Source organism: Salmo salar, chromosome ssa29, assembly GCF_905237065.1.
Source record: "Salmo salar chromosome ssa29, Ssal_v3.1, whole genome shotgun sequence".
Lineage (NCBI taxonomy): Eukaryota > Metazoa > Chordata > Actinopteri > Salmoniformes > Salmonidae > Salmo > Salmo salar.
In genome coordinates, this window is record NC_059470.1 from 11393991 (window position 1) to 11417509 (window position 23519).

The 23519-nt window shown below is 45.5% G+C and overlaps 1 protein-coding gene across 8 annotated transcripts in view; it reads right to left on the minus strand.

The window, feature by feature from the left end:
* Nucleotides 1-3936: 3936 nt before the first annotated feature.
* cacnb2a (calcium channel, voltage-dependent, beta 2a) overlaps nt 3937-23519 on the minus strand; it is a 111681-nt gene continuing 92098 nt past the window's right edge. For 5 of the 8 annotated variants that reach the window (XM_014180606.2, NM_001173925.1, XM_014180607.2 and 2 more), the window contains 7 exon segments: nt 23348-23428; nt 22821-22879; nt 22081-22190; nt 18334-18488; nt 10744-10839; nt 9742-9924; nt 3937-6293 (listed from right to left, as the gene is read on the minus strand). In XM_014180606.2, coding sequence (XP_014036081.1) covers nt 5523-6293; nt 9742-9924; nt 10744-10839; nt 18334-18488; nt 22081-22190; nt 22821-22879; nt 23348-23428 — 1455 coding nt within the window. In that variant the 3' untranslated portion in view covers nt 3937-5522. 8 annotated transcript variants of the gene reach the window in all.

Sequence of the window (23519 nt, forward strand, 5' to 3'; positions counted from 1 at the left end):
TGGGGTGCAAAGGAGCAAGATAAGTAAATAAATACAGTATGGAGATGAGGTAGTTGGGTGGGCTGTTTATAGATGGGCTATGTACAGGTGCAGTGATCTGTGAGCTGCTCTGACAGCTGGTGCTTAAAGCTAGTGAGGGAGATATGAGTCTCCAGCTTCAGTGAATTTTGCAGTTCGTTCCAGTCATTGGCAGCAGAGAACTGGAAGGAAAGGCGGCCAAACGAGGAATTGACTTTGGGGGTGACCAGTGAAATATACCTGCTGGAGCACGTGCTACGGTTGGGTGTTGCTATGGTGACCAGTGAGCTGAGATAAGGCGGGGCTTTACCTAGCAGAGACTTGTAGATGACCTGGAGCCAGTGGGTTTGGCGACGAGTATGAAGCGATGGCCAGCCAACGAGAGCGTACAGGTCGCAGTGGTGGGTAATATATGGGGCTTTGGTGACAAAACGGATGGCACTGTGATAGACTGCATCCAATTTGTTGAGTAGAGTGTTGGAGGCTATTTTATAAATGACATCACCGAAGTCGAGGATCAGTAAGATGGTCAGTTTTACGAGGGTATGTTTGGCAGCATGAGTGAAGGATGCTTTGTTGCGAAATAGGAAGCCGATTCTAGATTTAATTTTGGATTGGAGGTGCTTAATGTGAGTCTGGAAGGAGAGTTTACAGTCTAACCAGACACCTAGGTATTTGTAGTTGTTCACATATTCTAAGTCAGAACCGTCCAGAGTAGTGATGCTGGATGGGCGGGCAGGTGCGGGCAGTGATTGATTGAATAGCATGCATTTAGTTTTACTTGCATTTAAGAGCAGTTGGAGGCCACGGAGGGAGAGTTGTATGGCATTGAAACTTGTCTGGAGGTTAGTTAACACAGTGTCCAAAGAAGGGCCAGAAGTATACAGAATGGTGTTGTCTGCGTAGAGGTGGATCAGAGAATCACCAGCAGCAAGAGCGACATCATTGATGTACACAGAGAAAAGAGTCGGCCCGAGAATTGAACCCTGTGGCACCCCCATAGAGACTGCCAGAGGTCCGGACAACAGGCCCTCCGATTTGACACACTGAACTCTATCAAGGAAGTAGTTGGTGAACCAGGCGAGGCAATCATTTGAGAAACCAAGGCTGTTGAGTCTGCCAATAAGAATGTGGTGATTGACAGAGTCGAAAGCCTTGGCCAGGTCGATGAATACGGCTGCACAGTAATGTCTCTTATCGATGGCAGTTAAGATATCGTTTAGGACCTTGAGCGTGGCTGAGGTTCACCCATGACCAGCTCTGAAACCAGATTGCATAGCGGAGAAGGTACGGTGGGATTCAAAATGGTCGGTGATCTGATTGTTAACTTGGTTTTCGAAGACCTTAGAAAGGCAGGGTAGGATAGATATAGGTCTGTAGCAGTTTGGGTCTAGAGTGTCTCCCCCTTTGAAGAGGGGGATGACCGCAGCAGCTTTCCAATCTTTGGGAATCTCAGGCGATACGAAAGAGAGGTTGAACAGGCTAGTAATAGGGGTTGCAACAATTTCGGCTGATAATTTTAAAAAGAGAGGGTCCAGATTGTCTAGCCCGGCTGATTTGTAGGGGTCCAGATTTTGCAGCTCTTTAAGAACATCAGCTATCTGGATTTGGGAGAAAGAGAAATGGGGGAGGCTTGGGGAGTGCAGGGCTGTTGACCAGGGTAGGGGTAGCCAGGTGGAAAGCATGGCCAGCCGTAGAAAAATGCTTATTGATATTCTGAATTATAGTGGATTTATCGGTGATGACAGTGTTTCCTAGCCTCAGTGCAGTGGGCAGCTGGGAGGAGGTGCTCTTATTCTCCATATATTGGTTCCTAACTTCCCTGAAAAGATGTATATCACGGGGGCTATTCGATGCTAATGCAGAACGCCACAGGATGTTTTTGTGCCGGTCAAGGGCAGTAAGGTCTGGAGAGAACCAAGGGCTATATCCGTTCCTGGTTAAAAAAAAATTGAAAGGGGCATGCTTATTTAAAATGGTGAGGAAGGCACTTTTAAAGAATAACCAGGCATCCTCTGCTGACGAAATGAGGTCAATATCCTTCCAGTATACCCGGGCCAGGTCGATTAGAAAGGCCTGCTCGCTGAAGTGTTTTAGGGAGCGTTTGACAGTGATGGGGGGTGGTCGTTTGACCGCAGACCCGTTACGGATGCAGGCAATGAGGCAGTGATTGCTGGGATCTTGGTTGAAAACAGCAGAGGTATATTTGGAGGGCAAGTTGGTTAGGATGATATCTATGAGGGTGCCTGTGTTTACTGATTTGGGGTTGTACCTGGTGGGTTCATTGATAATTTGTGAGAGATTGAGGGCATCAAGTTTAGATTGTAGGATGGCCGGGGTGTTAAGCATGTCCCAGTTTAGGTCACCTAGCAGCACGAGCTCTGGGGTGGACCCAAAACACACCTCCAGGCTGTGTAAGGGTTATTTGACCAAGAAGGAGAGTGATGGAATGCTGCATCAGATGACCTGGCCTCCACAATCACCTAACTTCAACCCAATTGTCATGGTTTGGGATGAGTTGGACCGCAGAGTGAAGGAAAAGCAGCCAACAAATGCTCAGCATATGTGGGAACTCCTTCAAGACTGTTGGAATAGCATTCCTCGTGAAGCTTGTTGAGAGAATGCCAAGAGTGTGGAAAGCCGTCAAGGCAAAGGGTGGTTACTTTGAAGAAACTAAAATATAAAATATTTTGATTAGTTTAACACTTTTTTGGTTACTACATGATTCAATATGTGCTATTTCATAGTTTGATGTCTTCACTATTATTCTACACTGTAGAAAATAGGCAAAATAAAGAAAAACCCTGGAATGAGTAGGTGTGTCTAAACTTTTGACTGGTACTGTATATCCTATATGGGCTTCAATTTACAGGCCACACTCCCTCTCCCATACTTCCCGTGCTGGAGTCAGAACTCAGACCTTCACAATGACCTCGGCTCACCTCTCTTTCCCTGGCTTCCTGGGAGGAGGAATAGCATCAGTCTATCAACAGAACGGTGGGGGAAAATTACACGGCACGCTGCACCCCCCCATCCATCAGAATTCACCAGCAGCCACATCAGCTGTGTTTTAGATGGCCCTAGAAATGTGATTAAAAAGGCTCCACTGACAGGCCACTAAGACCCCACTATCTGTGGTTTAAATCTGACCCAGGAACAGCATAAGTGGTTGCTTTTTGTTGTATAGGTACTCTGCAGTGTAACAAGATAAAGGGACTGTCCATTCACTAAAATTGAGATGCAGCTTTAAGAGATGTCTCGGGTTGGTGTATTTTCTGGGACCTGAGGAGAGAGAAATGTTGGGAAGTAATACAATGCTCTCTGCAAGGACTGACTGGGACCAGTAATCGGCCTGCGCATTTCTAACACACGGTCCATGTTTTTCTTCAAGGACCCCATTATTAGCCAAATAATGATAATTCTGTGCAAAACCCCCAATTTAGACCAGCCCACTGGGCTAAATATGGACCAGTCCATCTGGCGTTCGCCCTAACTGCCCTATGGCCAGTCCATTTCTGGAGAGACAGTGGGAAGTAAAACACTGCTCTCTGCCTTATTTAAACCTGTCCACTCTCTCGCTCTCAGTCCCTTCTTTCTCTCCTTCTCTCTCTGCTGTTGACGTTCATGGCGTCATGGCGACTCGGAGGCAGCTGGTTCCACCTGGGAGTTTCAGGATGGTTTCAGAGGACTCTATTCTTAGACCAGACCGCCGCCTTCACTTCTGTCTCTTCTCATCTCTCCCATGTCCTGGCGGGCCATTCCTGGTCAGAGTACTAACGTAAGCTATGAATGTCATTCTCAGAGGAAGCGATGACTTTTAGACACAGTTACCGACACACAAAGTACAGACAGACACCACAGGTATGTAAGCAACAGCATTTCCTGGAACATATTTCAAATAAATCTAAGACCAGTTGATTTTCTTGTCCTCTACATAAATCCTTTGTTGCCAAGTTTATTTTTTGTATTTATACATATGTACATACAAATGTACACTCTTAAAAATGTGTAGTGTTACTACAGTAGCATATAAATGGATTGTACATTATAATCATAATATTTGAGGCAAAAATAAAATAAAAAAACTAAGACTTGTTCTAGGGGACTGGTTGGTTGGTGGTAATGTAAACAGAGGGACAGAATACCCTAGGGTTGCATCCCAAATGGCACGCTATTTCATACATAGTGCACCCTGGTCAAAAGTAGTGCACTATATAGGGAATAGGGTGCAATTTGGGGCACATACCCTAAACTCCCTTACCTTACAGAGGGCAGCCTGAACTAAGTTAGGAGTTGGCCCTAACCTCAACTGTGCTAGGTTATAACCAGAGCCATATATTTAAAAATAAATAATTTTAGAGAGAAAACGTCTCTAAATATATGGCTCTGATTATAACTTGGGGCTTACGACTTTTCTTGAGCACCGTAGCTTAGCAGAAAGGCTTACCTTTATCATCCAGTTGATATCATTCAGTGGTTGTGATTGATTTTCAAAAGAAAAAGTGGACAATTGGCAAATTTCTCACAATACCTCATAATGCACATTCATAGCTAATTGGACTGTACTAAGTGCATGGAACTGTCCTTAGAAAAGGGTCAAACTCAAAAAGACATACCATCATAGATAAAAGTCCCCTAGTGTGTGAGTGGATTGGTTTGACCCGATAACTGTACCCTAAAATATCAAATCGTTGTACACCTGACACCAACAATGTGAATCAGTCTACAGTATGTTGTGCTAAAAGTGCTGAACAGAGTGTGTATCAATGTTATAAAATGTTTCTGGACCCTTTATAAATAGAACAACGTTACTGTAATGTAAGACAGCAAGTCATGTCACTATTCTTTTGTCTTGTAAGGCAAGACTAAGGTGTGCCCCAATGGAGAGGCAGCATCAACACCAGAGGAACCAATGTCAGAGGACCAAACACCGAAAATTAACAAAGCAGAATAACAAAAAAAAGCAAGGAAGAAAACAGGAACATTTGAATTAAACCAAAATAAAACAATTGCAAATATTTAGCATTTAACCTTACCTGGTTTCCCACTTCTCAGTCAGTCACCGCTAACAGTAGTCTGAATGAACAAATGATTGTTCAAGTGGCAGTAAGAAAAAAACAATAGACAAATACAATTTAAAAACGCTAATCACAGAAAGCACAGTACAGAAGAGAATTCTGCTGTTGTGTCATGCTTTATCAAACACAGGTTTAAAATATGCATATTTGAGAAGATCCATGCATATCCACACATAAACGACAACGTCTATGTATTGATACACACATTTATATATTTATATATATATATCTATATATGATCAAAATACTGCCGTTGCTAAGGATGCAGCAGGCTTTACAAAGGAAGCGTACATAAACGGGGGATGCAGGGGCTTAAGAGTATAGCAGCAAGATGGGACAACAGAATGGTTTGGGAAAGAGGGGGGTGAGTCCTACAGTACCACTGTCTCAGTGTGTGAGGGGGTTTGTGGTCTAGGGGCTGGGCTGTCACTGGTGAATATAGGGGTCTCTGGCCCAGTCCCCTGTGTCGCCCCTCTTTTTGGGGGCCACCTCCCCTTCCCTGTCCCGGTCCCGGTCATAGTACTGGTGGTGGTCGCGGGCCGGTCGTTGGTGGTGCTGGTGACCGCGCGGCTTGTTGCGCTCGTTGTGGTCCTGCTCGTTGCGCTCCTTGGAGCGGTGGTGTCCTGTCGTACCGTGGTCCGCCTCCTCGCCAGTGCCGCCACGGTGATGGTGGTGGTGGTGATGGTGGTTGTGGTCCCTGGGGTGAGGCTGAGCCTCGTAGCGCCCCTGCTGAGGGTGCCCCCCCTCTCCCAGCCCCTCCTCCTCATACTCCTCCTCTCCAAACTCTTCTTCCTCTTCCTCCTGGTGCAGGAGGTGAGTGCGGGGCTCTATGTAGGCTGAGTCTCTGCTTTCTCTGCTCTCCCGGCTCTCGGGGGTCTCTGAGTCCTGTGTCTCCCCCCGGGAGAGGCCCTTGCCCCGGCTACCACCGCCACCAGTATGATGATGGTGGTGGTGGTTGTTGTGGTGCTGCTCAGTCCGCTGGGAGGAGGAGCGGTGGTGGATGTGCTGGGGTCTCCTGGAAGACTCTGTCCTCAGGGGCCTCTCCTCCTCCTCCTCCTCCTCCTCCCTCTCCCCGTCTGGCTGCTCCTGGCTTTGATGCTGGCTGTGGTGGTGGTGATGGTGGTGGTCCTCCCTGGAGCCCTTCCTCTCCACACCTTGTCCTGCCTTGTCCCCTGCTTTCTGCTCTGCCCCGCTGCCCTGGGGTTAGCAACACAACACACAACACACAACACGGCCGTTAGTACAGTTAGACACACCAACACACCTATGCAGAGTAAAACACTTTTTGGGATTATCCCCTATGATTTTGAATGCATTGTATCCATATACAAATCAAATCAAATACAAACACACACTCTCAAACAAATGCAAATCAAACACACTCCAACCACATCCATATAGTATGTCACATTAAACACACACTCCAACCACATCCATATAGTATGTCAAATCAAACACACACTCCAACCACATCCATACAAAATGTCAAATCAAACACACACTCCAACCACATCCATACAGTATGTCACATTAAACACACACTCCAACCACATCCATACAGTATGTCACATCAAACACACACTCCAACCACATCCATATAGTATGTCACATTAAACACACACTCCAACCACATCCATACAGTATGTCACATTAAACACACACTCCAACCACATCCATACAGTATGTCAAATTAAACACACACTCCAACCACATCCATACAGTATGTCACATCAAACACACACTCCAACCACATCCATACAGTATGTCACATTAAACACACACTCCAACCACATCCATATAGTATGTCACATTAAACACACACTCCAACCACATCCATACAGTATGTCACATTAAACACACACTCCAACCACATCCATACAGTATGTCACATTAAACACACACTCCAACCACATCCATACAGTATGTCACATTAAACACACACTCCAACCACATCCATACAGTATGTCACATTAAACACACACTCCAACCACATCCATACAGTATGTCACATTAAACACACACTCCAACCACATCCATACAGTATGTCACATTAAACACACACTCCAACCACATCCATATAGTATGTCACATTAAACACACACTCCAACCACATCCATACAGTATGTCACATCAAACACACACTCCAACCACATCCATACAGTATGTCACATTAAACACACACTCCAACCACATCCATACAGTATGTCACATCAAACACACACTCCAACCACATCCACACAGTATGTCACATCAAACACACACTCCAACCACATCCATACAGTATGTCACATTAAACACACACTCCAACCACATCCATACAGTATGTCACATTAAACACACACTCCAACCACATCCATATAGTATGTCACATGAAACACACACTCCAACCACATCCATACAGTATGTCACATTAAACACACACTCCAACCACATCCATATAGTATGTCACATCAAACACACACTCCAACCACATCCATACAGTATGTCACATTAAACACACACTCCAACCACATCCATATAGTATGTCACATCAAACACACACTCCAACCACATCCATATAGTATGTCACATCAAACACACACTCCAACCACATCCATACAGTATGTCACATCAAACACACACTCCAACCACATCCATACAGTATGTCAAATCCACACACACTCCAACCACATCCATATAGTATGTCAAATCAAACACACACTCCAACCACATCCATACAGTATGTCACATTAAACACACACTCCAACCACATCCATACACTATGTCAAATCCACACACACTCCAACCACATCCATACAGTATGTCACATCAAACACACACTCCAACCACATCCACACAGTATGTCACATCAAACACACACTCCAACCACATCCATACAGTATGTCACATTAAACACACACTCCAACCACATCCATACAGTATGTCACATTAAACACACACTCCAACCACATCCATATAGTATGTCACATGAAACACACACTCCAACCACATCCATACAGTATGTCACATTAAACACACACTCCAACCACATCCATACAGTATGTCACATCAAACACACACTCCAACCACATCCATACAGTATGTCACATTAAACACACACTCCAACCACATCCATATAGTATGTCACATCAAACACACACTCCAACCACATCCATATAGTATGTCACATCAAACACACACTCCAACCACATCCATACAGTATGTCACATCAAACACACACTCCAACCACATCCATACAGTATGTCAAATCCACACACACTCCAACCACATCCATATAGTATGTCAAATCAAACACACACTCCAACCACATCCATACAGTATGTCACATTAAACACACACTCCAACCACATCCATACACTATGTCAAATCCACACACACTCCAACCACATCCATATAGTATGTCAAATCAAACACACACGCCAACCACATCCATACAGTATGTCACATCAAACACACACTCCAACCACATCCATACAGTATGTCAAATCACACACACACTCCAACCACATCCATACAGTATGTCAAATCCACACACACGCAAACCCACATGCATGAAATTCAAACTCACACTTGTCCAAATACCCACATGTGCACTGCACTGCACACTCAAAGGTTGAAATGAAATGATCAACCCTTGAACGTCGACTGTGGTCCTGGGGAATATGAAACGTTTCCCAAAAAGTCGTCATATTAGTTTGAACTTGATTGATTTACACTGGTTTATTTTAAAAATGAGCGCCTCAAATGGCACCCTATTCCCTACATGGCGCACTACTTTTGACCAGAGCCCTATGAACCATGGTCAAAAGTAGTGCACTACATAGGGAATAGGGTGCCATTTGGGATGCACACCCCAAAGTCTGCAGGACCAAGGCTGAATCACCATGGGAAACTAACACCTGAAGTCCACACCTCTTTTGACTGAGTACCTCTCACTCACCACAATCACAGGCATGTTAACCTCACTCATCAGAATCATTTTCAGGAGTTTAAAAAGGACTTTCATTGTCAGGAGTTTCGGTCTCCCCATTTCCCAATGGGGAGCAAGGCATGGGGATGGAGAAAAGACGTGGACATTTGAAATTCACATGAAACTGATCTGCATCAATCAAATGGCCCAAACTAATTGTTCGCTGCCGTTAAATACAGACACTTCAAATAGATAATTATTCTCAAACTGACAAAAGTGCGTCATGCTAAATTCCTCTGCCTGTAAGAATTCATTTTTTCAAAGGATAGCAACCAGCCGTGTTAAACCAATTCTAAACACAAGCTCCAGATTTGTCGGTGTAATTTCAAGGCTTAATGATCTTGTTCAGTCATGGTTAGCAGGCCCACCACCAGCCATGCTACCCCTTGTCTCACTATGCCTCTATCCTATTAGTTTCTCTACATCTCATTGCATCCTCAGCCCCTCCCATCTTCCTCTCTCTTTCATTTTCCTTCTCACTGTAACTCTCTCTCTCTGTCCAGCTCTTCCCTGTAGTGGTCAGTGTGTCATGGCGCTGACTCTGTGGCAGTACAAACTGCTCATGGCTAGTGAGCTACTTGTCTCCCTGCCCTCTCAGCTCTCCCTGTCCTCCTCCTAGTCTGGGCTCCGGAGCAGGCTGCCCACAATGGCCCGGAGCCTGGCTAGCACCTGTACCTGCATGCTGGAAACAGGAGCGGGGCTGGAGGGCAGGGCGGCCGTGGCCACCTTGGCCAGCAGCGGATTGGGGGGGTTGCAGCTGGCAGGGTGGGTGCTCTTCCAGTAGGCCTCCAGGTAATCAGCCATGTGCTCACACGCATCCTCCAGTTGGTTTTCATCCAGGATGATGTCAAACATCTCCTGAGTGAGGGAGATGGAGAGAGATAAACAGAGGGGAAAACAGTATTGTTAGTGTTTTTATGGGCCCAAAACCGTACAGGTATGAGCTTAGTATGGGTCAACGATACTACGATAGATAACAACTTTATAAGAGAGGATCTCCTTTTTCTTAGATACTTTATTTTATAGATTCCAAATGACTTTGCGCCTTTTTTGTTTTTTTACAAGAAACTGACATACTTCTTGGATTTAAGAAACTTAGACTAAAACTGTGTCAGTGACAAAATAACCAATTTAATAGCATTAAATATTCATTTGGCAAGAATAGACAGATCAGGGAGACTCTTAAAAGCTAAATACCACCAGGGATGCGATGCTATTGGAATTAAATTAGGGTGGATTTTTTTCACAAGCCTGTGATGTTTGGGATCATATTCTAAAAGAAAATCAGAGAAGATCACAGAAGGACTGAAATAGATTTGGCAGGAGATATGAGGCTTTCTGAAGCGTTCCACAACAGTATTATTAATATAACGGCAAAATCCTGACGGGAGATATACGCACACAACTCAAGAAACCTCCACGCAAATCAACATCGGCGCACGATTTACATAAGACCTCAAGCAACTTGAGTGTGTGTCTTCTCAAGTTCTTCTCTTCTCAGCCCTTGAGAGTCTCCTTTAGGGTATCAATAGAGGCTTGATGCACAGACACCCAAATCTCCAATCTGCACAAAGAAACAGTATCTTGAAATGAATGCCCAGATTGTAATAGCTGTGGCGTGTGGCGGGTGTGATCCAGGTAGCAGAGACCTCTGGGTAGTGGCGTGGCTATACTCACGGGAGGGCACTGGGCCAGTTTGTCTGCAGCGACCATCTGGACGTTGAGGTGCTTGGCCTGGGACTTCCCTCTGGACTTGATGAGCCTCTGCAGAACCTGTGGGGATATATGAGCGAGGCATGAGAGTCATGACGCCGTCAGCACCGTCACAAATTCAACTCCGTCATGTGAAAGCATCGTCGACACCGTAACGATGTCAACGCCGTCACGTGAAAGCACGTAGACACCGTAACGATGTCAACGCCGTCGCGTGAAAGCACCGTCAGCACCGTAACAGAGTCAACTCCATCACATGACAGCATCGTCAACACCCGAACAAAGTCAACCCCATCGCATCACAGCATCGTCAGCACTGTAACGTAAGTCAACGCCGATGTAGCAGCAACGTGGAAACTTCAATCCAACATCAGTAGCACAGTAGAACGGTGATTCTACTGATTCACAGCAGCAGTAGTTGATGAAAAGAGGAGACGAGAGGTGTCAGACGGTTTATCCCATCGAGATGTGATTCAGACTGACAACACTTTGATTTAGCGGCCGTATTTCACACATCTTCAGCTACGCCTTCGTTCCCTTTTTATGTTACCGAAATGGCAGGCTTTTTATTGTGTTATTTGCAGACAGCTGAAGGTCAGCGTGATGAATCAGTCGCCTCACACACCTGACTCTCTCCCATTTAGACGAGCTGAGTAGACGGAGCTTTAAAAAAGGCCATATTTAAAAACCAGAGCAGGACGGCATTCAGTAAGAAAAGGCGATATGAGCAGTGACAAGACACATCCATACACCATTGGCTCCCCAATGCACCAGGGACATCCATAGACATCCATAAACCAGTAGGAGATTACTTCACTACTTCTTACGGAGTCTCAGGACGAGACTTCCACTTCAGCTCTGTTTACTTCATCAATCTGTCACTCACTTCTTTCATACTGTCTGGAGGGGATCAGTCTCTACCTGCCCTGCATCTACCTTTGCACACTTACACATATTATTTATGGAAGCCCTGAAGCCCAAGGCAACAAAAATAAAAATCACTTGGAATGATCTTGTTTGAACTACTTAGTATCTTGTTTGAACAATGTAGTACATTTTTTTATAATAATAAACTTCCGTATATTACTGTGTGTGAGATGGAAGGTTGGCTGAATACATGACTAGAAAATAAAGGTTAGTATTGGATTAATAACCATTAATACACTGGGGCAAACTGCTAGCACCCTGTGATTCAGTATGATGACACAACAGTGGTAGGCCTGATCACCGACAACAATGAGACAGCCTATAGGGAGGAGGTCAGAGACCTGACCGTGTGGTGCAAGGACAACAACCTCTCCCTCAACGTGATCAAGACAAAGGAGATGATTGTGGACTACAGGAAAAGGAGGTCCGAGCACCTCCCCATTCTCATCGACAGGGCTATAGTGGAGCAGGTTGAGAGCTTCAAGTTCCTTGGTGTCCACATCACCAACAAACTAACATGGTCCAAGCACACCAAGACAGTCGTGAAGAGGGCACGACAAAACCTATTCCCCCTCAGGAGACTGAAAACATTTGGCATGGGTCCTCAGATCCTCAAAAGATTTTACAGCTGCCCCATCGAGAGCATCCTGATGGGTTGCATCACTGCCTGGTATGGCAACCGCTCAGCCTCCGACTGCAAGGCACTACAGAGGGTGGTGCATACGGCCTAGTACATCACCAGGGCCAAGCTTCCTGCCATCCAGGACCTCTATACCAGGCGGTGTCAGAAGAAGGCCCTAAAGACTCCAGCCACCCCAGTGATAGACTGTTCTCTCTGCTACCGCATGGCAAGCGGTACCGGAGCACCAAGTCTAGGTCCAAGAGGCTTCTAAACAGCTTCTACCCCCAAGCCATAACACTCCCAGACTATTTGCATTGCAAATTTGACATGTCATGATTTGACATGTCATGTAAACTACCACATGTATTTGTGGAATGGAAATTGTGTATTGTGAATGAACGTAACGTTATGACTATAACTACTGTTCCCTGAAGGAGTGAAACAAAGTACAACATACTATGTATGGGGAGTAGCACTCTCGCAACTTTGGATGAAGGATCTACAATCACGCCTGACATGGCCAATGAAATCCAAGCCTCGCTGGAAGCCCGCCTTCCACAGGTGATAAGCGTGAGGGTCGGATTCATTCCTTCAATTTAATACCGCTCTTCACCGAGGCCAGGAACGGGCGGTGCGGGGCCAAACAGGTGTCGTACCTTGTTTTCCTCCTTCAGGGAACAGTAGTTATAGTCATAGCGTTACGTTCCCTTTCAGTCAGTCATATTTGATGCAACAAACTATTGCAAAATATAATCACGACCCAACGAATACTAAATGAAACGGCCCATGGCAGACCACCCCAACCTGACCCCGCCAGATGCGGCAGTCTGGGCATTGCGCACACGGCGCCCTGTCTAATGATTTTCCCCTGTCCCAAGCGTAAGCACGCTGTGTTCTATACTGGGAGCAGTGACATCCAAGCTATAAAACCTCACAAAAGTATGTGGTGATGCCCAACTCGCAGCAGCACAAATATTTCCTATGGTCAACCCTTTAAACAATGCCCAAGACGCTGCCAGACCCCTGGTGGACTGGGCGCATACACCGGTAGGTAATCCTTGCCCCTTGCTGCTATATGCCAGGGCAATAGCCTCCACAATACAGTGGCAGAGACGCTGCTTAGAGAGTGCCCTGCAGCGAGCTGGATTAGCAAAACAGACAAAAGGTTGGTCACATGACCGGATATCCCGGGTCCATTTAATGTATGTGCGTAAAGCTCGCACCAGGCACAGGGCATGTAACCTTTGTTGCTCTTCAGAAGCAATAGCTGGAGGCGAAAAGGTAAATAGGACCTGTAGGACATAGCCATGACTTTTGGGGCGAAGGCCGCTTTTGGACGCCCGGGGCCAACTGAGTACAGCAAGGGTGTACAGAGGTCCCCAGCACTTTTAGCCTAGGCCAAAGCCATGAGCAGGGAGGTTTTGTAGGAGAGTATCTTCAGATCCACCGTCTCCAGAGGCCATGTACCCTTTTAAAGTGGAGAATGCTTGAAAAGCAACTGTAGAAACATAAGGATGTCCCTTACAGAGCACTGAAAAGTCCTTTATCTTGGCACCAGAGCTCAAATGCTTGCCACTTATACACATGCAGTCCTCTCATGGAGGGCGCCCTTGCAGACTGAATGGTAGCAATAACATTCAGAGGTAAACCTCTAGCCTTCAGATTGGCCTCTTAGGGGTCAGGCCCATAGAACCAAATATCTGGCCTCGCTTGCCAAACCTGCCTGTGCACCTGGGACAACAGGTGCCTGCCTAATGGGTGTTTCCACCGGTCCCTGCCTAAAAGGTGAATGATCTCTGCGAATGAAGGCTGCCTGGGGAGCCACAAGAATCAAAGGTAAGCCGTCCCGGCGCACCCACTTCACCGTGGGATGATAAGAACCTCTGGCGGAAATTCGTAAAGGAGGGTTCGAGGCCACTGGTGCACCAGAGCGTCCGTTCCCAATGGGCCACTGGGTACCTCATGGAGAAAAATAGAAGTCACTGCAGGTTTTCTCACAATGCCTAAAAATCGACATCGGCCCTGCCGAAAATGTTCCATACCTGGGACAGCCTCTACTCCTGAGAGAGGAGGTCCCACCTGGATAAAAGATCTGCACCCGACTTGAGGCAACCAGGGACATTGTGGGTTCTGACCAGCACAACCCGGCCCGACAAAAACAGGGGAAAGCACCTGAGTGCCAGATACTCCACCAGTATCCATAACTCCCGAATCGAGTTGCCTTCGTACAGCGCAACGCAACCTCGGGGGACGTGTCTGTCGCGATCACCTTCAGGGATATAACTCGGCCCATGAGAGCCCACTGACAACAGCAGAGGGTCCCACCACTAGGCCTGACAGGGATACCCGAAGCGACCGGCTTAGGCTGAGCGATGCATCCAGGTGAGTAGCTAGCACTCAGCACTGAAAGGCGGCGGGACCCAACCATAACCACACTGGAACGACTTCCATCACAGAAGCCAGCATCCCCTGTAGGTACAGGCACTGGCAAAAACAGTGTGACACAGACGAAATTTGGTTAAGCAGAGCCGGAACCCGGACACCCTCTGTGTTAATAGAAAAGCGTGATACGTGAGTGAGTAGCTTGAGACCTAGAAATTTGATTTTTCTGTTTTTTCTGGTTTCTTATGAAGCCTGGGGACTGAATACGGGACAGTAGCAAGGATGTGTGTAACACTGAATTCCCCCTTGACTCCGCCTCCACCAGCCAGTGTATGTGAACGGAGCGTGCCCAATTTGACTGGAGCGTGGAGCAAGTTTCGCCAAAGGCTGGAGCGTCGGCCTCCCCCCGCTCCAATTTCACTCCAGTACCGTTCACTTCACGAGCTCAGTGCATGCCCGGCCCAGCATGCATTGTAGGCTATTTGTGTGTTTCTATAGCCCCTTGCTTTAGCTACTGTCATAGAGTTCGCTAAATATTTTCATAAAGAAAATTATAAAACAAACAGGTGCAAAATCAAAGTGACTTACAAAGATGAGGAGGACCAAGACCAAGAGAGGTAGTGCGGTGACGTAGTGTTCACAACTAAATAATTACTGTGGAATCCGAAAAGACACCTATACCGAAAGCATGATGGTGTACTTACTATGTGCACATGCTAACAGAAGGGAATGAGGTGGGTAGCTAGCTAAGTGTGTAATTGCAGCAAAGTATTTATAAACAAAAATCTGACCTCTTAAAAGTTATATTATCTATACAATAGGCTAGAATAGATTTTGGCCCAATAGGCATGACATATTATCTTTTTCAAGGAGCTTTCCATTTTTGCCTAAAAACATTTAAGCCTACCTATACACATTTTAAAAAACAACTCTGCATCCCTGCCCAGCCTGGCAAGAGTGGCCTGAAGAGTCCCAGTGGCTCTACAAGCACGGAGAGGGTATTCTCCGCTGCTGGCCTGCTCTCCAGGCTCCATCGCATGAGCCTGTTGCCAGATTCTGGCCAAACTCGTGTTTGTAAAAATGAATTCAAAGGCACTGTAGACTAAGCCTAATAAGGTATTTTTAGTTTCATTTGTATTTAAGTCACAGCCTATATGCGCAATTTATTGACTATAATGATTTAATACAACAAAATGTTGTTTAAATGTTGAGCCTTAATGTCACTGCCAGCCTAGTGTGTCGCACTCACAAATGCTTCACAATGTATTTCTTTGTAGGCTATATCCTTGAAATAATTGGCTAATAATATAGCCTAAATAATACACTTTAATATCTTCTTAGGCTACCTGTCTGGTTCTTGACCTAGTTAGAGAGTGTTTATATGGATTTTAATGTAATGTAATTCAATGTAGCCTATTTCAAATGATGAGCGCTTCTTACAGTCACTTTTTCATTCTGTTTATTAAAATAGTTTTCATTCAAATCAAATGGTTTGGTTTCAATACTTCAAAACCAAATGGTAGGTCCGGGTGGTCACAATAGTAGATGGGTGTTGGTTAAATGGTGAGTTTAATGAATGGAACGAATTTGGAGCGGCAGTTTTTTTCCCCCTGTGACCGAGGAGCGGTTATTAGCCGAGCGGTTAGAAAAGATGTGCCACCAGCCAATCAATGTAATAGCGTTCGGATCGTGAGCATTCTGAGTTTGTAGACTCTGAGGTGCTTGCTGAGGGCACGTAGTTCGAGAATAGGACGCAAAGTCCCGTCCGTTTTCGTAAACCAGGAATAGCGGCTGTACCAGCAGTCCTGGATCTTCGACATAGGAACCACTCAGCCTGCTTCTGGAGACGGGAGGATATTTCCTCCCTCAGAAAATGGTACTGAGGCTTCGGGAACAGTCGACGTGATGATGCTGCAGACGTGTGGGGGACGCACAACAAATTGTAGCCTGTACCCTGACGTCACTGTTCGCATGATCCAGGGCGACAGTGCGCATGCATGCCATTGGTCGGAGCAGACCGCGACACTCCCATGAAGTGCCGTCTGAAATGAGTTCTTCTTCCATTTCCACCACTCTTGACAACCGTGCGTCTGAACATGGAGAAGGAATACTTTTCATTGAACTCACATACCCGTCAAAAGTTCCACCCGTCAAAACTGTGGAACTTGGCTGAAAAAAAAACTGTGTTTATGTGCCAAGGTTTGCCTAAAGCCCGGCCCACTCTGGGTACACGGGCTCTGGCGATCAGTGACGTACCCCGATTGGCAGTGTCACATGAAGGCACTGTTGTCACAACGAGCCTCACCCGGTTCAGATGGTAAGATGCGTTTCAGTAAACGGCTGGCACCCAGCGCTGGACCACACACATAAAACCTAGACCCAGGGAACAAAACGTTATCATGGAGGTTTCCCTACCAACCAGTCATAGGTACTAGTGACAAAATCCCTTGTAACCTAGCTGGAAATTGGACAGGTAAGCTCTGAAAAACTGACCCCTTCTGTTGTAACAGACAGGGGCGATTGGTAATCGAATCTCTTTCGCAGGAATGAAAAGCATTGAGCTGGAGACAGACAGCTCATTTTGGGGGCTCTTATGAACCACAGAGACTGCGGTGGGATAATAGCGTGGTCGTGTCTAACCCTGCTCGTTCCCTCGACTCCGCTACCAACAACTCATCGCCTATAGAGCCTATAACCTGCATCACTAGACACCTCATTGTGACTAGTGAGCTACAGGCAGGAATCAATGAATCCCAGTAATGGACCATCCATGGGCACACTGACCCAACTTGTTACTCTGACCCTGGGGAGATTGATATACCCCTTGAACACTGTGAACACAGTGGAACGCGGGGTAACAGAGGCGGCAGCATTAAGCATGGACAAGCTTCCAACATACGTTGTGCTTCTGTGAGACTGTATAGCCTGCATGAAGCTTGGCCCCTATATAAGCACAGGGGGCTCTGGCAATGGCTGACGTAGTACGCCGTCTGCCAAACGTGGGGGCACTGTTGTCACAGTAATGTTTTTGCGGAGGGGCGCACTGGTCACTCAGACACATGCCTGGCCCCACGCTCCGGGAGTTACCCCAGCCAAGTGCTCAGAGGGCTGCTTCTACATCGGAGGTGCACTTAAACCCCATTTCCGTCACTCCCTCCAACTCCAGGAACTGAAAATAGGAATGGGGTTGCCTTAACGCTGGGGGAAAGCTAGTAAGTTTTACTCACGGTAGTTAAGCATGCTAGCCGACGTTAGCCAGGAGGCTTTTTAGCATAAGCTAGGCTAGCTAGCCCAGCAACACCACAGTGGGGAGGCAGGAATAGCTATTATAGTTAGCTCGCCTCGGTGAGTTAGCCAACCTGGCTAGCACGCCATGCAAAGCTCATTTAGCTAGCCCAGTGTCGAAAGTCTATGTAGAACCGGATCGCTGAGGTGACCGGACCCATCCTTAAGAAGTCTGTGAAGAGAGGAAGCCAGCGGTTGATTGAGGCAGACACAAGTGGCGGGGGGTACTCCCGTACCTGGCCGCCCTCTCTCTTCGAGTAGTCTCCCGTGTACCGAAGGTGACTGACTGAAACCAGACTAGATGTAAGTTACCACTTATTTGCCTTGCTTGGCCTCACCTTAGGAGAGGAGATCTTGACGTAGACGATGATAGGGGCCAGGGAGGTCTTTCCCAGTTGGGCCGGGTGGTTGATGGTGTCTGCGTCCAGAACCACCAGCTGCAAGGTCCGGGCCAGCTCAAAGATACGCTCTATCTCACTTTGCACTTCAGCTACTAAGAGAGAACGAGAGGGAGAGCATTAGGGTTGGAGAGACAGAGACAGAGAGTGAGGGAGAGAGAACGAGAGTCAAGCCATGAATCTGCTTTCATTCCGCCCTTCAGTTATGCGGCTGCGAGAGAAGGAGAGATTATCAAAACTGAATGGCTATAGGATCATGCGGAAATATGAAAGTAACCCATTTAATGTGAGAGAACATGTATTAGCTAATGCACTTTCCCCCCAGATAGACACGGTTAGGTCATAAACATAAATCACAGACAGTCCAGGAAATCTCCCTCAAGCAACACTTCACTTCATTACATTTCATTAGAAGCTCAAACAAACTTGTGTTTGCACATCCACTGCTGCAATGACTAAGACACACCCAGATACAGTACAGCCACCGCTTGCCCTATTTGGTTGTTGCCGGAAATTGAGCTGAGAGTCCAGATGTGTCTGGTGATTGTAATACATTATGAATGCATCCCAAATCGCTCTCTATTCCCTATATAGTGCACTACTTTTGACCAGAGTTCTATGGGCCATGGTCAAAAGCAGTGCACTATAAAGAGAATAATAGGGTGCCATTTGGGATGCATTTTATGATGATGTTTTTCATATCAGACGCTTCCTGTTGAAAACACTGGGTTTTGATGATATCTAGGCTGAAATCAAACAGGAACTAACAGCTGTGACTGGAATGCAACATAGGCCGTAAAATACTACTTTTTACACACTAACTCAATTACATACATGCTTAACTCAAGTAATGGGTCTGCTTGTAAGAGATTCCTGAAATAACTTCAGCAACATTGGGAACAATTGTTGTTTTCAGAAAAGTCTTCATATCTATTGCTATCAAGACAGAGTTAGGGTTCAGCGCACTGTCAACACTTGTGTCCCTGAAGTGATTAAATAATTATACAGTTGCATTGGCTTCCAGTTAAAGAGCTTGTCATCAAAAGTGGAGCACAGAGGTTGTACAGAGCTGTGCAGTGCTTTAAGTGTAACCCAGTCTTAAAGTATCTTTAAAGATGAGGGTGGAAGTGGTGGTAGATCGAGGGAGGTGCTACTAACTTCCATCCACGCTCCGTCTGAGGCTCCACAGAAAGGGCTTTATCCCGGGACATCGCTGCCAGAGCAACAGGCACATCAGAAAAGTAGTGCTCTAAATAGGGAATAGGGTTCCATTTGGGACACGACCCAGGAGTAACATTACAGAGCACCGTTGGTCATGTCAGTGATCCAATACAAAGATTAGTACTGTGGCTTCCATAGTTCCGTTGGCTCTCCGGCCAACACCGTGAGGTCATAGCTGAGGAATCTGTTTCATTCTAAACCGCAGCTTGTTAATCAAGCCTGGTAAAATCAGCTGGGTTCTTGACCGTGTTATCTGGCAGCAGGCTTCTGGATTCTCCTCTCTTTCCCTATCTTTTGTTCCAAACACAAACCTTTTTAATCAATCGTCCCCTTCGAACATCTGTAAGTCTGCATTATAACCAACTTCAAAGCTTCATTCCAAATGGCATCCTATTCTCTATATAGTGCACTACTTTTGACCAGAGTTCTATGGGCCATAGTCAAAAGCAGTGCACTATAAAGAGAATAATAGGGTGCCATTTGGGATGCATTTTATGATGATGTTTTTCATATCAGACGCTTCCTGTTGAAAACACTGGGTTTTGATGATATCTAGGCTGAAATCAAACAGGAACTAACAGCTGTGACTGGAATGAAACATAGGCCGTAAAATACTACTTTTTACACACTAACTCAATTACATACATGCTTAACTCAAGTAATGGGTCTGCTTGTAAGAGATTCCTGAAATAACTTCAGCAACATTGGGAACAATTGTTGTTTTCAGAAAAGTCTTCATATCTATTGCTATCAAGACAGAGTTAGGGTTCAGCGCACTGTCAACACTTGTGTCCCTGAAGTGATTAAATAATTATACAGTTGCATTGGCTTCCAGTTAAAGAGCTTGTCATCAAAAGTGGAGCACAGAGGTTGTACAGAGCTGTGCAGTGCTTTAAGTGTAACCCAGTCTTAAAGTATCTTTAAAGATGAGGGGGGAAGTGGGGGTAGATGGAGGGAGGTGCTACTAGCTTCCATCCACGCTCCGTCTGAGGCTCCACAGAAAGGGCTTTATCCCGGGACATCGCTGCCAGAGCAACCGGCACATCAGAAATGTAGTGCACTAAATAGGGAATTGGGTGCCATTTGGGATGCACCCCAGGAGTAACATTACAGAGCACCGTTGGTCATGTCAGTGATCCAATACAAAGATTAGTACTGTGGCTTCCATAGTTCCGTTGGCTCTCCGGCCAACACCGTGAGGTCATAGCTGAGGAATCTGTTTCATTCTAAACCGCAGCTTGTTAATCAAGCCTGGTAAAATCAGCTGGGTTCTTGACCGTGTTATCTGGCAGCAGGCTTCTGGATTCTCCTCTCTTTCCCTATCTTTTGTTCCAAACACAAACCTTTTTAATCACATCCCCAGACAGGTCAATCGTCCCCTTCCAACATCTGTAGGTCTGCATTATAACCATCTTCAAGGCTTTCTTCCAAATGGCATCCTATTCCCTATATAGTACACTACTTTTGACTAGAGCCATATGTCCCCTGGTCAAAAGTAATGAACTACACTCTTAGTAAAAAGGGTTCCAAAAGGGATATTCAGCTGTCCCCATAGGAGAACCCTTTTTGGTTCCAGGTAGAACAATTTTGGGTTCCATGTAGAACCTTCAGTGGAAAAGGGTTCTACATGGAACACAAAACATTTCTACTTGGAATCAAAAGGGTTCTACCTGGAAACAACAAGGGTTCTTCAAAGGGTTCTCCTATGGGGACAGACGAAGAAAACTTTTAGGTTATAGATAGCACCTTTTTTTCTAAGAGTGTATAGTGTATAGCAGTGGTGTAAAGTACTTAAGTAGTTTTTTGGGGTATCTGTACTTTACTATTTATATTTCAGACAACTTTTACTTCACTACATTCCTAAAGAGAATGATGTACTTTTTACTCCATACATTTTCCCTGACACCCAAAAGTACTCATTACATTGTGAATGCTTAGCAGGACAGAAAATGGTCCAATTCGCACACTTATCAAGAGAACATCCCTGGTCATCTCTACTGCCTCTGATCTGGCGGGCTCACTAAACACAAATTCTTTGTTTTTAAATTATATCTGAGCGTTGGAATGTGACCCTGGCTTTCCGTCTGGTTTGCTTAATATAAGGATTTTTTTTTATTATTCGTACTTTTACTTTTGATACTTGAGTATATTTTAGCAACTACATTTACTTTTGATACTTAAGTATATTTAAAACCAAATACTTTTAGACTTACTCAAGTAGTATTTTAACTGGGTGACTTTCACTTTTACTTGAGTCATTTTCTTTTAAGGTATCTTTACTTTAACTCAAAGTATGAGAATTGAGTACTTTTTCCACCACTGCTGTATGAGGAATAGGATGCCATTTGGGACACATCAGAAGGCTTTGTTTAATCTTTTACTCCTTCCCTTTTCTCTTTGCAATTTGTCTCTCTAAATACAAAGGGCACTGGAGGAACACAGAGGTCTCATACTTCCAGAACTTACCAAGGTTGGAGCGTGTGTTGGAGCGCTCGATGATGGCGTGTTTACTAGGGTTGTTGAGGACGGAGCGTTTGGCAAGAGAGATGTCTGCCGTGACACGAGTGATTGATATTCTGATAGGAAGGCAGAGAAAAAAATAACTGGTCAGAGAGAGAATAGAGCGTGCTCTGATTTCTGAATCAAATAGCCTCGATTCATGATCACTATCAATAAAAAATGTAACACTTGGAAAGAGCACTGTATTCAAAAGAAAAAGGGGATAGCAACAAAATCTCCATATGAAGAGGGGAGAGTTGTGATTTCTAAGGAAGGTTTAGTAGACGAGGACAGAGATGGTGTGAGTATGCTTATAGTCAAATACAATATGTAAAACATCTTGCTAATGATCAAAAGGCTTGCACTCTGAGAAGAATATAAAACGGTTTACAGTATGAGTACAGTATGAGTTTTGTAACATCATTTATTTACTGTGGATGGGAGACTGGCCAGGAAGCCCAGGCAGGGACTGGTGCATGGAGAGGAGCTGAGGAGAACCCTGTGCTGCACTAGGGCCCACTATGGCCTATTAAGGACATGGAGAAGGCCTATTTAAAGCAACAGCTAACACACATCTCCAGGCCAAACAAACTTGTTACATACTCCTTCGGCAAAACCTCCCGGGACAACTAAATACCAGCCTATAGGACTCAGGCAGAGCAGACTGAACAGGGATAAAGAGAGGGGGAAGGACGAAAAGCACGTACCTCCCTTCAAATCGGTGTTTCAAAAAGTCAAACAGTGCTTTTTGCATCATATCTGTCACCTGCAAGCAAAAGGGACAATAAAAACATAGTGAACATTTAAGGAACTACCATCATTTTGAAAACAGACTGTGTGTGTGTGTTTGCATGGGTGGGTTGGTTGGTGAAGACAAATCTCAGCTCTGTTGGTGTGTGTCCATGTGTCCTCAATGAGAACAAATAGAAGAATTGGAATTAGTGTAAACAGAACAGATTAGTGAGGGTAGTATTGGTGCTAGTACCAGTAGTAGGGTTGCAGAATTCAGGTCATTTCCCCAAAATGTCCAGGTTTTCCAGAAATCCCATTTAGAATATTCCCTGGGTTTCTGGGAAACCTGGGAATTTGGGGGAAAGTTACCGGATTTGGCAAACTTAACAAGTAGTGATCTAAATAGAATGTACTAGTGGTGAGGGTGGTAGTATCAGTGATAACCCCTTATAACAACTGCATAACAACTTATAACAATCCCTTATAATAACAATGCTGTTACCTCATAGCCCTTCAGTGACGGTCCAACCAGGACCACAGGTCGCATGGAAGGCACAACGTCGTATGGAGGAATGTGTTCCGTCTGCCCGACGACAGAAAACAACCCATCAGCTTCACATCCAGGGGGATTATTATACAGAGGCCGCAGCCCATTTGGCACCCTACCCCCTACA